A 15,878-nucleotide genomic window follows, 5' to 3' on the forward strand; every position below is an offset into this window, starting at 1 on the left:
GGGGACCACATATCAGACAGGCCCTGGAAAGGAGATATTTCTGTGGCAAAATAGTCATGTAACAGAAGGAAATATAGTTCAGACCAAGTCAACCACAATTACATCTATACAAAATATGAATTATATGCCTCTAGGACTGATTAATATCCAGGTATGGACTTGCTAGAGGTTATTCTGCATTTAAAAGCCAAATCTCATATATTTTTTAATTTTCATAGATCCAATGCAATGATATATACCACAGATCATTAATGTGACATGTACCTCTAAAAACTAGATCCGCCAGGGGGGGAGGGCCAATTTGTTGTGCAGGAGTAAGTACTAAATCAAGGCTATAAAAATAGGGAGATATTTATCAGAATTGTCTGGGAGCAGAACTGTTCCAGTTGACCATGGCAACCAATCAGAGCTCAGCTTTCATTTTATAAACAGCTGTGGGAAAAACAAAGCTGAGCTCTGATTAGCTGCCATAGGCAACTAGGACAGTTCTGCTCTCAGACACTTCTGATAAATCTCCCCTATGGGTGTTTTTAATAACAGAATGACATTATAATTCTGTTAATATAGTATCAACAGGGTCTGAAAGTCCCAGAAGGTGGAAGCCAAGAAAAGGAGTGGATCATAAAGTCAAGAATTATATACAGAAAAACATGAAAAAAAAAATCTAATTAAAGGGGTTTGACCATGAAAGAAAGTTGTCAATTGTTAATGTCCTGGTGATGTTTACAAAATAAAGATTATTTTTTTACCCCATCACTTTACAATTTGACTCAGTTTCAGTGCCGTAGCTCCATAACTCAGTGATGGTCAGTGTAAGATTCCAGAGTGTGGGTAGGAACTCTCTAAGCAGACACTTCATGATTCCTCTAGTGCTGTGAGATGCTGTGTGCTAACAATGTGCTTAGATCATCAGGGTGCAGGTTTATATACACTTCCATTTAGCTTCTGAATATTCAGTACTATCTGACACATAGAAAAAGAGAGATGAGACAGATCAGATGATGTGATCCATGAGATGGATATAAAACACAGTGACACTCTCAGTTCTGCTACATCTTAGCTAGAACACACACAGTCAGCCCTGCTATATCTCAGATATAACACACAAAGTCAGCTCTACTATATGCTTCCCCTTCTACAAAGTCCTTATCTGTAGCTTTTGGTAAGTAAGTCTTTGCACGCTGCCTACCGGCAGGAAGTATCTGTGTCTGAGCTGGTCTTGTAATGCAGAAGGGAGGGACTAGAGGAAGAGAGCACTGCACTGTGCAGACAGGAGAAGTTATTCATGAGAAGAATCTGCCCTGCCTGACCACTGTAAGATTTCCAGTCGAATCCCAGGGCAATCAAAATTGTATACACCAGGACTGATAGAGACAGATTGGAGTTATATCTGTGAAATGTCGTATTTTTGTTAATAACAGTGAATTAGAGAATGTCTTATTCTGTTGTCCTGAGTATATTTAAGAATCTTGTCTTTGTGGGAACACCCCTATAAAGTGTATCTCATTAGTGTCAAAAATATCAGACATTCTACATCATCAAATGTTAGATTAATGGAATTTTCTGTAAATCTAGACGTATACACTGTGTATTCAGAAACGTTTTGTCTCATGACCCTAGGTAATAATATTTGTGTTTTACCACTTGGGGGCACATGTAAATTGGTTTGCTTTATTTTGTAAACAAAGTAAGAGACAATGAGAAGTAGGATGAATCTAGATATTTTCATCATTGATATAGTAAATTAAATTATTTCAGATCACTATTAGAACACAGGAGTCTGAAAAGTTGGTGGAAAAAGAAGCTTCCTGATAACAATAATAGTGCCTCAGGCCTAAAGGAAATCTTAAAAGGAATGTTTCACCTACTGTTTTTTAACTATTTTCAGATTTTTTTATTTTCTTTACACGATTATGAGGCCTGAGATGTTGTTAACAGTGTCCAATGAAGTACATTACAGCAGCCAGCAGTCATTTACATATATGAGATAATATGTGCAGAGGTCATAGTGTAGGTAGGGGTAGTGAGAAATGACCATTTTCCTTTAACCCCTTCCCGTACTAGTACGGCGTGCGCCGGGTCCCAGTGTATGGAGAGGGCTCGTGGGCCGAGCCCTCTCCATAGCCGATAAGTCTTTGCTAGCATCGATTGCGGGTCCTTTCACGACGATCGCCGCAGGCCGATCCGTTGCCATGACAGCTTCGGGTCTCACGAATGCCCGAAGCGGTCTCATTTTAACCCATTCATTACAATGTGCTATCAGCACATTGTAATGAATGAGGAGTAAAATCCCCATATACTGCCATATTGCAGTACGGCAGTATATGGTAGGAACGATCAGACAACCTAGGGTTACAGTACCCTAGGGAGTCTGAAAAATAGTAAAAGTAGAAATAAAAAAAAGTAAAAAAAAAAAAATAATAAAAAAAATGTAAGAATTCAAATCACCCCCCTTTCCCTAGAACTGATATAAATATTAATAAACAGTAAAAATCATAAACACATTAGGTATCGCTGCGTCTGAAAATGCCAGATTTTCAAAATATAATAACGTTTTTTCACTGCGTTTAACCCTGTAACGGAAAATAGCGTCCAAAGTCGAAAATGGCATTTTTTGCCATTTTGAAAAATATAAAAAAATTACTTAAAAGTGATCAAAAGGTCGCAGAGTCCTAAAAATAATAGCAATGAAAACGCCATCAAAAGTCGCAAAAAATGACACCACCCACAGCTCCGTACACCAAAGTATGAAAAAGTTATTGGCGCTAGAAGATGGCAAAATCCCATGATGAAAACAAGATAACTGCTGGAAAGTGAAGAAAAGCCTGTACAGAGAGCATAACAGCACCATATGAACACAGCCTAAATGTGCTACCAAATCTTAATAAGATTTATATGAAAAAATGTAAGAAAAAATAATTCATTCAAGGACTGCAACTCTCTGTTAGAGAGGACTTATATCCCAATGAGGCCATACCACTGTGTTGGCATACTTCAGTAAAGATTGTTGTTGTACTGTATCTGGATCATATTCTTTTACATCATATCCCCCTATGTATTCTAGCCTTCATTATAAGTGAAACATACTTTAATCGCTATGCCAGGTGATACAGGCAAATTCTGATATACCCCATTGACATAACTGACTGGGACTGGTCTAGTCAGGGTACCTTTATTATTGACAGCAGGAACAGCACTGCAGAAAACACTGGTCTTGCCCTAAAAAGTACTGGGAAGCCCCAATGGACCGCATTAACAGTACTGATTACTCCTTATCTGAATGGCTTCAAACACATTGACTAACATTGCATTCATTTTTATAGAGAATGAATATTCTGCCATTTCAGAAAGAGGGAAAATGAGCTTTACATGACATGAAAAGGTATCTATTTCAGTTAAATATTCTGGAGTCCAAAAGTTCATACCTGCTTGGTTTAGTGAGGAATCCCAGTTTAATCCAAAGTCATCCGAATCTTCCACTGAAAAATATAAGCAAATGCAAGTCTTTATTTATACTGCACATATGTATGATAATATTTTCATAACCATTTGTTGGCACATAAGTTTTTTGTCAAAGCTGAGGGATGACTTGGCCAGCCACATCAGGTCGGGACCCTGTGGTGTAAGCTAAGTAGTTAAGCACTGCAAATCATCAGCGACTACCATTTGTGGTTTACATTAGCTGTAACAATATACATTGCTGAATCTTTAGTGTGGATATTAAACTTTACCATGGAAAGATCTGAATGTAAGGGGGTGTCCACAGGTTTTTCACTACATAATAATTTTTATGGGGCAGCCATTTCTGCAATCGCATTCCACTGCAAACTAGTCCCTTCCTGACCCAGCCTTACTCCTGCAAATCTCTGTTCTGGTACAAGTTACTTTACTATGCATCAGCAAGTACTTTGCTATAAATAAAAATAAGTAAAATAGAAGAAAAGTTGGAATAAAATAACAAGCAATACAATGGTGCAACTTGGGCCTTGCAATTCAGATATATGAAATCACACAACAAAAAAGTTCCCCAAAAATGCTGAGTTTAAATACATCCATACTGGCCATACTCAGCTCTCCCTGAGAAAAATATTTCATAAGATGAAATGGTCTTCATTTGCAATTTTCATTTTTCGTGTTTCCTTTGGGAATTTAACAGAATGAGGCGCAAATAATGAAGAAGACAATTTAAAAGCTAGAAAGGGTTAAACTTTGTGTCGACATGTTGCTGTTATGGATGTGAATATACATATTAGAAAAATAAAAATACCACTATGGATGCCACCTCTAATTGGCCAGAGTAAAGAAGCAGACTCTTTCATGCACATGGACTAATTGCTGTAATAATACAAAAGCAGAAATCAAGGCTATTGCTGTTCAGGAGCAGCGGGGAGCAGCGTGTAATCAACCTGAGATATCGGACAGGCGATCTCCTAGAGAGCACAGGAGCAGCTGGACTTCAACAAGAAAATTAATGGCAGCGTGAGGGGAGAGTTTTTAGGTGTGTATTTTTCTATTGTTTTCTAATTTTTATTATATGAGAAAGTTTACACTGTTACACTGTATTATAGATGTGTTATAAGATTGGACAACGTTGAATTCCTGCTCACAAATACGACTTCTCTTAAAATTTAGAAGGGTTGCTCCTGGTAACCCCATACTGCTGTGGAGCAAGATTTTAAAGAATGGATAGTATATATACTTATATAGTTGGAAATGCAGTTACCAATGCAGGAAAACTGCATAGTTATACGACAGTCTGTGTTTTATAATGTAATCCAGTGCACTATGATGAATAATTCCGTGCTTCGCATTGTTCACCAAAACTTTTCCCTAAAGACTACAATCCTCTTATTTGTTAAGTTGTTGACAAAGGAGAAGAATGTTCATGTAACAGCCTCCAATATGGTTAGCATTTAGCTTTCCTTGGCCATGTATAAATCCTTCACCATGCACACTTTCTACTATTGCTCTAGTTTTCCATGCAATAGGGTTAATCCATAAAGTAAAAATTCCATCAAAAGAATAACCTACATGACATTCAGGAGCCTTTGTAGCTTTTCCTCATATCATGTCCACTCTTTCCAGGCTTATATAAGATGTGGAAACTATTCTTTGTAAATACTTTTCACTAAGTGAATAATATTTTTCAACTAACTGACTAATTGTTGAATCCTGCAAAATATTGGTATATTATTTGCACGACTTATGTGAATTATTGCAACCCAGAATGTCTATGACATGGCAGAAAAAACACTTATTTTGGCTTCTTAACACCGTTCTTGCTCTGAACTCAGTTCCCGTCATTCGGCTCCTCCGCTTAGAAAAGAGGAGATGAAAAGCTACAGGACGCATATGGCGGAAATGTATTTTGCAGATCCTGTCCTAAGAGGAAATGCGTCCTAACAAGAAGGAGAAATCTCTGGAAGTAAATGACACACAGCCAATTCTGAGATTAAAACTGTTTCCATAGCTTTCTTCCAAAAAGACAGATGCTGGTTCAGTTCAGTGCAACACACATAAAACACAATGGAAGGTTCCAATATTAACACTTTAAGGTTTTTATTTTCCTTCCGTTCACACTCAAAGTGATTTTAGTATAGTATAACTATTAAGCCACTTTACAACTAAAATCAGAGGGACTACCACCATTTACTCTTTACTTAAAATTTGCATTGATGCACGCCTGGTAGTTTACTACCGACAGTTTTGGCTTTGTTCCGATCACTACCTGATTTAGACACTATCTACCCTTGTGTTCAGGGATTTTGTGGTATTTTTGATGGTAATAAAAGTGCAACCTCATGCAGTTAGAAGACTGGAACCCCAGCTTTCCCATCTGATAAAGCATGATCCTTTTATAAGTGTAAGCCGCAATGCTAATGAGAACAGATAATGATCTATAATTATCAACTTTTCTGTACTAGGGACGTGCAGGTCTTATTCTACAACCCATATTTTCCAGAAAAAAAGTAAAAATAACTTTGATTTGACGACTCTAAAATCCTTTCTTTGGGATCCTATTGCACAGGTGTTATGGGGTCATTGGTCAGGAAGATGAGTGGGGTCGTGATTTACCTGTGTATCAAATTCTGTGTATAAAATTGAGGTCTTGTAAGTAAACATTTGCATAGATGAAGCAGAAGCCAAGAGAACCACAATTTGGGTAATGGTAAATCACTATGAAATCATTATTTCAGCCAAATATTTCACCTTCTGAAACTTTTATGTTCCCCAGAGGCTGCTGCTTATAGGGCCCACTTAGGATGGAAATGGGTATCATATACAATAGAAAGTACCCCACAAAATCAAGGTTATATATTTCTTTGGGAAGCATATAATACTGCCTCCCTACTCATAAAGTCTTAGGCACAAGAATGTTTAGTAGCAAACATTGCTAGTATTGCCTTCTACATACAATAAATAGATGAGGCCTCTTTTCTAGCTCACACTTATCATAACTATATGCAAATAATCTACCAGTATGCTTTCAAGTGATACATCTGCCAGAGAAAACCAGTAAAGTTGTATCCATTACATGTAATGTGACATGAAAATGAAAACTAAGGCAAGACATACAGAACTTACATGGTCGGAGATCTTCTATTGTCACAAAGGAGGCAGAACTAATGACACAACTACTTTTTTCTGCTGCCGCTGTGGTAGTCTGTATATTATGTGCTACTCCTCCCTCAGTTTGTATGATATAAACATACATGCATTTGCATTCACCAAAAGGAATTAGCATTGGTTAGGAAAGATATCCCACAGAGAAATATGCAATAAAGACATGACTGTTCTTGACTTTGTAACCAAGGAAAAATTGGGTTGCGGAGCCAAGAAACTCCCAGATGGCATACTACCTACGCAGGACCAGAGTATCGAGGGACAGTGATCCCAGGAGACAGGCCTATAAATAGGAGAACAACATCAAAGTTTATGATGATTCAGAGAAAAAGATGGTAACTATGGGGGACTACAGACTGTAAAGCTGTTCATGGAAAAACAGACTCATTACGAACAATATGAATTTTCACATGGGTCAAAATATTATGAGGAAGACACGTGACTTTTTATAAATACAAACTGAAAACATAAATGTGCTAAGTACCAAAAAGTAACTGTCCATTGGGGCAGAATACATTTACTAAATACCTATAATATCCTTGAACACTGCATATGTGCTTGTTCTCAACCACTCTACACCTAACAGCAACAACTTAGAAATCTTGGTGAAGGCACATGCAAGTGGACATCAACTATTCCGAGGGTAAAAGAACAAAGATGCCCTCTACTTGAATTGGAAATGAGCAGTAGTAGCCATTCTCAGTCTGGCTCTACAAACTTTACATATCCTATGCCCCTGGTAGCTGATGGTGGAAGTACAAGGCCAATATCGCTAATCATCTAACAATATCTAATCCTGGAAACCTCCATTAAGATGTAATGCATAGATGTTAGGCTGAACTTACACAAACCTCTCCCCTCTCCATAGAAATGCACGGCACACGAGCTGTAAACACATGTCTATCTTTTCCCTGTGTACTAAGTGGTATCGCTCCATCTGGCCATTGCCGTCTATGGGGAACATATGTACGACCCCCATAAGGTCTTATGAATGCATCCTTAAGCCCAGATCATACATGCTCTGCATAATTGTTGCAGATCCTATCCAATTTGATGCTCAAATAGGGGAACCACTAGTAAAAAAAAAACTAGTGGGAAGTGGTAAAAATGGAAACTAAAGGAAACCATTAAAAGTCCAAAGAAGTCAATGGACATTTTTATGAATCAGTTAAACATCTGTTGTTATCGTTTTAGTGACATGAAATAATAACAGAGGTCTGAACTCAGGTGGAACCTGGGCCTTAGGTTTCTCTATAGATATAGAAAATTAATTCAAGAAAATATCATTCAATATGCAAACAAACACAAAGGCCCCGACTTAAGAACACACGCATTATAGACGACCCCTAGTTATGGACCTTGCTGCCCACTGTGACCTCTTGTGAAGCTCTATGAATGTTGGTAATTTAAAGCTCTTTAGCCCTAGGCTGCAATGATCAACAGAAGTGTTATGGTGTCTGCAATGACTCTTTATAATCCTTGTTCCAATAACAGTCCAAAATTATGAAAAATACAAATACAAAATCCACGAGTTCCGACTTACATACAAATTAAATTTAAGAACAAACCTACAGAATCTTGTACATAACCTTGGGACTGAATAACTTAATTCAACAAATGTCCACATGCATTTACATTAGGCTTGGGGATGATCCGGGTCCGAAACAGAATACCTGTTGGCCAATAATGATAAGCTTTTCTTATATTTCAACTTCAACAGCAGCCCAACATAAGGGTCTTCTCATTTAATATTGTGATATGATCACCTAAAACAGTGGTGGCGAACCTATGGCACGGGTGCCAGAGGTGGCACTCAAGAGCCCTCTCAGTGGGCACTCAGGTTGTTGCCCCATGGCAGAGTTCACCAGACAGGGATCCTCCTGCAGTCTCAGGACTTGCTATGCTTAGCAGTATTTTAATGTGAAGCATTCCGGTCTACCTGAGACTACAAGAAGGAGGAGGTGTGGAGAGGGTTAGGCTATCATTGGAGCTCCTTCTGTGCAACCCTTGAACCTTCCCGTTCAGGAGGCGGTCAAGGGAAGCTCCAATGGAAATCCAAATGAACTCTCCTTTTGTCAAAGATATTGCTGCACCCAGGCCCATTAAATGCTGTGGTATAGTACGGCGCAAGAAGATTGCAATAAGTTACTGCTTGAATTTCTGTGTTGGCACTTTGCAAAAAGTATGCAGGTTTTTTGTTGCTGTTTGGGCACCCAACCTCTAAAAGGTTCCCCATCACTGGCCAAATATATGTAATGTCTATGATCAACCTTAGTTTTCAAAAAGACCCATCCAAATTAGGATTTACAGTGCTGTCCATCCTACAAAAAATGCGCTAATAAGCATGAATTTCAATAAAATAATATTAATGTTTAAGAAAAATAACCAAATAAGCCTAATGTTTGAAGACAATCCTATAAACATGTGTATCATGTGATGACATAGTACAGTTGGAGACACCATATATATGATATATTTAACAGAAGGTTTGTAAACCCTTCAGCACATACATTAAAACCATTCAACATCTTAATAATAAGTATAAACCTCACTATTCCTTTCCTTGGGCTTCATTATACGTGTCAGAAAAACAATATCATGAAATATTTACACCGGCTAAATATTTACAATGCATATTAAGGGAGATCGATCAGACTTAAATGAAGAGCTCTGGTAATATAAAGGCAAGGAGGATCAATTGTGCTTCAGGCGTATATTAGAGAGACTGCCTAGAAAAGAGCTGGAAGATTGGGTTGTATGCCTCTTAAGTAGATAAAAGCCTAACAATTCTGATCAGTTTTCATTATTATTTTGGTGCTATTTTTTTTTGCACATATTTTGCTAATTACATTATAATCATGAACAATCCATTAAGAGATCCCATTATTTCACAGGTCTCACAAAATGCTTTACTTAGCATCAGTTTTGCAATAATCAAGGGTCCTGCCATGTTCTGTCCTGATACTGAATCCTAACATTAAGCCCTGTGGGTCACCTCTTTACCTCCTAACTATGGACACTAAGTTTAGACCCAGAAGAACAAATTTGGGAGGACTAAGAACCAGGACCAGAAATGTTTTTTTTAAAAAAAGGAAACTAACAATACTTGCTTGTTCAATCATCTACCATACAACTATTGCAACTGGGACCAATGATTGCAGAATGACTTCAGGTAAGTCGTGGATAGATTTGTATTTCATACCAAGGCTCACTATTAGAAAATCCCAGTAGCATGTTCCATCATTTAACATGGTCAATGGCCACATCTGTTTATACTTGCATGAATGAGAAACTAGGTACTACATGAGTCCACTAAAATCACATGTTTCTAAAGAGCAGCACTAGATAAACAATGAACCATCTACTTCTATTCTTCATTCCATGTTATAATAAACCAAAATTTATATCAAATTACAGAATCTGATGTCTTTTTTATATTTACATTCATAAGCTTTCAATTTTGAATGCATCTAGTAGTTTTGGCTTAAAACATTGTTCTTGGAACCTACAAGGAACATATTGTTTCTAAACAACTAAAAATAGCATTTTTTCTTATATTTTACATGCACGCGGGCACCCTGAACATGGGGCAGTTTTGTTAAGCAGATGTTTATAAAGCCCATTTCATTTGACCGAATGACTATAACCAGCTTCCACTCAGGATAATAAGATAAACATGATCACCTTGTGTTATATACTGTCCATATTCTCTATGTGGTGAAGGAGTTAAATACCTTCTAGACGCATACATTTTCTGCTATTCTTCACTGCAATATAGACAGGTGGTTTAGCACCGACACTTGAGTCCTGTCGGCCTTCATAAAGACCAGCCGAGAGTGCGCTGTCACCTGATACAAACCTTTTATGGCAAGGAAAAGGCTTTATTCTAATTCTACTCAGAACAGTTGTGCTAATAACCTGGAGCGAAGGCCTTGCAAGCTGTTTGCATGCTGGGTCCAGCGCCATTACCAAGATGATCTGAAATTATGTAGCTATTCCATCAGAGCTTCATGCAGATTAAGTGACCTGGTGGATGCCAGACGCCGCACAATAGAGGTGGTCTGACCAAAGTATAGATTACATAGCCGTGACATTTACATAGAAAAAGGTATTAAAATTAATGTCTTCCTTAAATTAATATAGAGTTGGATATTTTCTCCTTTTTAATACAAAAATTGCTGGTTGAGTACTAAGACTAGAAGTAAGATGCACACAAACAAGGAAAGTATTTATAATGCATTAATCTGAATGTGATTTGTCTTGATATTATCAGAAACCAAAAATGACATATCAAGATTTTATAAAGCACTCACCAGCAATTTGCTTTTGGAAAAAACAATAGCAACTACCTTTCCTGCTATGTATTTCTGATGTTTTTATTCACACATTTTTTGGACTGTAACCAAACAGGGGGCACTGTTATTATGGACTATTATTTGGGAGCTGCGACTATTGGCTACTGAGTAGGGGCACTGTGACTATTGGCTACTGAGTAGGGGCACTGTGACTATTGGCTACTGTGACTATCAGGTATTGTGTACCTTACCCCTCCCCTCACCATAGCAAGCTGATCGGCCACCCGGTTGTTGTGAGACACTGGCCAAGATTTACTAAAGCCCCTGCGCCAGTTTTCTGTCGGACGTTCTTTCATGTGCACACTGCTTGCACATGTATTTAAGAAGTGTCCAAAACAATTGCGGTGAACATAACACTTCGTGGCGCATGATGCACTATACCCGACACAAAATTTCTGGTGCTCAGTCAGACCATGTGCCACACTTAACATGCAAAGATCAACAACCCATGTTAAAGGTGCACCAAAAAATAAATGGGGCACCAGATTCATGAAGAATGGGCGTCACAAGTCATAAATCTGGTCCCCTTTGAATTGTTTTTAGTAAATATGGGCCACTGTGTTCTGGGTAGTAATGGGGACTGTGATCTGTCCCCAATTTGTGCAGCCAGAACATGGCCCCTAGTATTGATATATCTGTCCCATTAAGTTTCTTAAAAAGCAGTAACTGTAAAAGAAATGGTAAAACTAATATTTCTGCAATAACTTGGATATATAATTGGTTTGATGTCCTGTCTATTAAAAGGGATCAGTTTCAACAACATTTAAACAATTAATGGCTAATTCCTATAATGGGGTTCATCATATTGAAGCTGTTTTTGCAAAGTGCAAGGAAAGTGGAAGCAGTACATGGGAGTCTAACAGCAGTTTTGTCCGTACAAAGCTCCAGACAGGGTAAGGCTACACGAACATCTTGTAGGTGCTCACCGTGACATATCCATCAGAGAATTAACAAAAAAAGAATGGATTTTTATCTCTTTGTCTCCGTTTTGATAATATATACATGAATGTTTGTATTGTTTTCTATGCAAAAAAGGATTGTCATACATATACTGCCATATTAATAAAAACCTATATATGATTTGCATAGTTTTCACAAAACACCGGAAAACCTTTTTTAGGACAAAAAAATAATCCAAATGCGCAGGACAATACGAAATGCACAAAGTACAATATATGTGCGAATTGTCTTGTCCATAGACCTGAATGAATATGCCCTATATACAGAAATTGTTTCGGGTACTAAAAACGTATCTGCTGGCAGAATGAAGAAAATGAGATGTGAATGTTGCCTTAAGAACAGTAAAGTAAACATACTTTACTAAGTGTAGCAGCAGGACTGTGAAAAATGCATTTATTAGCCAGGATTGTAGATAAGATCTCACAGCATAAACCCTCCTTTATACAGTTGCAATGCAGAGACCTTCCAGCGCAGCAGTTTGAGGTGACTGTCCCAACAACTTTTACAATGATGCTTATGAGCTGAAAGGACTCTGTTAACAGAGCCCCTCTGTGCTGTAGCTTCACAGGCTTTTAGACTCCCTCTCCCAATCAGCATGTCCCCCCTCCCTCTGCCGGTTGTAATCTCACTGCAGCAGAGAAAGTTTCAGCACATAGTTGGTGGGGGGCATTGCTCCTGTAAAGTGTAACAGCCTATGAAGCAGTAAACTGCAATTCTAGAAATGACATTTCACATCCTGTCACCAGTACAATAAGCTAAATGACATGACCAGTTTGAATTTTATTGAAAAAGTATTTTAAAAAAATAACGCTAATATTCAAATGGGGTGATTTCACATTTTATACTTGTTAAGGTCCTCTTTATCTGTACCAACAGCATAAACTGATCTAAGGTGCAGTTTTTAAAATCACATATATCAATGTAAGTTTCAAGACAGATTTGATGTAAACCCACATCCATTACTCTATGAATTCTGTATCAAAACCTCACCATTTAGTTTTGTTTTTGCCACTTAAGATTTTCTGCCATGTAAAATCTCAGTGAAGAAGGCCTCCTTCACACAATGGGGCTGATTTACTTACCTGGTCCATTCGCGATCCAGCGGCGCGTTCTCTGCGGTGGATTCCGACGTTTCACTAAGGCAGTTCCTCCGACGTCCGAGTTCCACCGGAGTTCACGATACATTGCTGGGTGCAGGTAAGCACATGTCCAGCGACACTTTTTTTTTATAAATGCGGCGGTTTCTCCAAATCCGTCGGGTTTTCGTTCGGCCATGCCCCCGATTTTTGTTGCTTGCATGCCGGCGCCGATGCGCCACAATCCGATCGCGGACGACAAAAACCTGGGGCAATTCAGGGAAAATCGGCGCAAATCGTAAATATTCGGGTAACCTGCCGTAAAAACGCGATTCGGGCCATTCATTTGCATTTTAGGTGGCTTTTATAAATAGAATTTTTTTTTCTGGCAGTTATGCCTGGTTGTAATTTTGTTTTCTTAAAAAAAAAACACAGTAAAAAGTATCACTGGAAAACAACATAAAAAATTTCTGTGAAAACAACCTAATGGTCATAAAAATACAACAACTTCAAATGAATCAGAACTCCAATAAACCAAATGACCTGTCTCTTTATGCTAACAATTTCAAGCTTGCATGACCATATGTACGAGGGCGGTTCAATAAGTTCCTGTGTGAAATGAAGACACCATTTTTTCAAATAAAATTTTTTCAACATAGTCCCCTTTTAGAAAGATACACTTCCCCCAACTATCCTGCCATTTTTTTAACCCCTCCAAAAAATAGGATTTGTTGAACTCTCCAAAATACGCCTTTGTCTCGGCGATGAGTTCCTCGTTTGAGCTAAAATTTTTTAACTCAAGCCATTTCTTCATGTTAGGGAACAAGAAAAAGGTTGCAGGGAGCCAGATTGGGTGATTAAGGGGGGTGCGGCAGCAATTCATAATGCAATTCATGCATTTTGGCGGTGACAATGTGCTGGTTATTGTGTTGAAACAGCACCTTCTTTTTCACCAAATGCGCCGTGTCTCCTTCAATTTTTTGTCGAAGCGGTCCAATAACTCACTGTAGTATTGTCCAGTGATCATTCTTCCTTTTTCTAAAAAATCCTTGAGGTTGACGCCGTTCGCATCCCAAAAAAATCGTTATCATGACCTTTCCGTCCGATGGGACCGTCTTCATCTTCTTTGGTGCAGATTCACTGAGAGAAATCCATTGTTTTGACTGTTGCTTAGTTTCTGGTGTGTAATGATGAATCCAGGTTTCACCAACGGTCACAACTCGACGCAAAAACTCCTTCGGATCTCGCATAAATTGCTCCAAACACTGCTTCAAAGTTAACAGCCGCATCTGCTTGTTATTCACCGCGTGCAATCGCGTCACCCATTGGGCCGACAATTTTTTTATTGCCAACTTATCATGTAAAATATTAATTGCCACTCCGGACGACACACCTACAGCCTCTGCTATTTTGCGTTTCGTTTGTCGATCAGCGAGTATCATGCCGTGGACTTTTTGAATGATTTCCTAGGTAACCACGTCTGCCGGGCGTCATTGTCGCTCCTCATCAAAAACGGATATTCGCCCACGTTGAACCAATATCTACCTGTGGTCATAGATGTAGAGTGTCCCCATAAACAGCATCCAACTTTGCTTTTATCTCCTCGCATTTTTTCCCATCCATCCAAAAACAAAAAGCAAAAGATACTGCTCTTTTTCCATCTTAGCGAAAATCACGAAACACGTCTTACTCAAATGGATGCCAAATCCAAAGTAACCTTTCAATCAGTCTGCAATTTGTTTTGCCATCGTTTGATAGATGGCAGCACGCGATGATAACACCAACTTCTCTCAGGAACGCCCTCTGTCGTCAAACACGGTAATTATTGAACCGCCCTCGTAAAAACTACAACCAACAAACTTCAGCACAATGAATTATCCTTAATCGCATGCATTTTACAGTTACATAATGACCACAGTAAGATTATGACTGCCTTGCTAGCAAGAAGGAATTTAGCATTAAAGGGGTTGTCCCACGAAGCATGTTAGGCTCCATTCACAGGATCGGTGGGGTCTCATTGGTGAAACCCCCACGGATCACCAGAACGGGGGTCTGATGTGCCCCTGTTGCACCCCGAGATGACCGGAGCAGATGGTAGCACATGTGCGGGCTGCCCCATTCATCTCTATGGAGTTGACGGAGTATGCCAGGCACCATACTCAGATCCATAGAAATTAATGAAGCAACTCGGGGTGCGACTGGGGGTACACCAATGATTCATCCAAGTTAGTCAAAGGTTTATATACACTTTCATTTAGCTTCTGAACATTCACAAGTATCTGACACATAGAAAGAGAGATGAGACGGATCAGAGAGAGATGATTAGATCCATGAGATGGATTCTCAGTCTCTGTGTGTGTGGGAATGCAGGGGAGGGGCCGATGCAGAGAAGAGCTCACTGCAGTGTCAGACAGGAGAATAATCTGTCCTGCCCGACCCTAGACTTTTGATTTACAGTAGGATCCTGGGACAACAGAAATTGTATATACCAGGACTGATAGATACAGGATGTTGTATTTTTGTTAATAATCATCAGTGAAATAGAGAATGTGTTATTTTGTTATCCTGAGTATACTTAGGAATCTTGTCTTCATGGGAAAACCACTTTAAAAACAATACAAATCATCAATAAATATTTAAAAACTTGTAATTTCTCTAACTCTTAGAATTTCCATTCATTGTATCTGATCCTTTAGTAATTCCTAAGAATTCTCATCTTGAAGACTCCTTTCTGTTCATAGCATTTTGAGCACGACTGCTTCTCATTCCACATCTTCCAATGTTCTTTGAACTGGAGAGATTTAGAAGTCTCACTTATATTTATCAGCGACAGTTGATAATTATTACTCAACATCACAGCGAT

General features: G+C 38.6%; 1 protein-coding gene across 2 annotated transcripts in view; it reads right to left on the minus strand.

Annotated features, from left to right (window-relative positions):
* Positions 1 to 15,878, minus strand: part of ZNF423 (zinc finger protein 423) — a 163,247-nt gene that overhangs the window by 138,206 nt on the left and 9,163 nt on the right. Inside the window, exon 2 of one of the 2 annotated variants that reach the window (XM_072117661.1) lies at positions 3,426 to 3,479. In XM_072117661.1, the coding sequence (XP_071973762.1) occupies positions 3,426 to 3,479 (54 nt within the window). Of the gene's footprint in view, positions 1 to 264; positions 303 to 3,425; positions 3,480 to 15,878 lie in introns of those variants that run through there. The other variant, XM_072117664.1, reaches the window with a different exon arrangement.

Source organism: Engystomops pustulosus, chromosome 7 (genome assembly GCF_040894005.1).
Source record: "Engystomops pustulosus chromosome 7, aEngPut4.maternal, whole genome shotgun sequence".
In the NCBI taxonomy this organism is placed as follows: domain Eukaryota; kingdom Metazoa; phylum Chordata; class Amphibia; order Anura; family Leptodactylidae; genus Engystomops; species Engystomops pustulosus.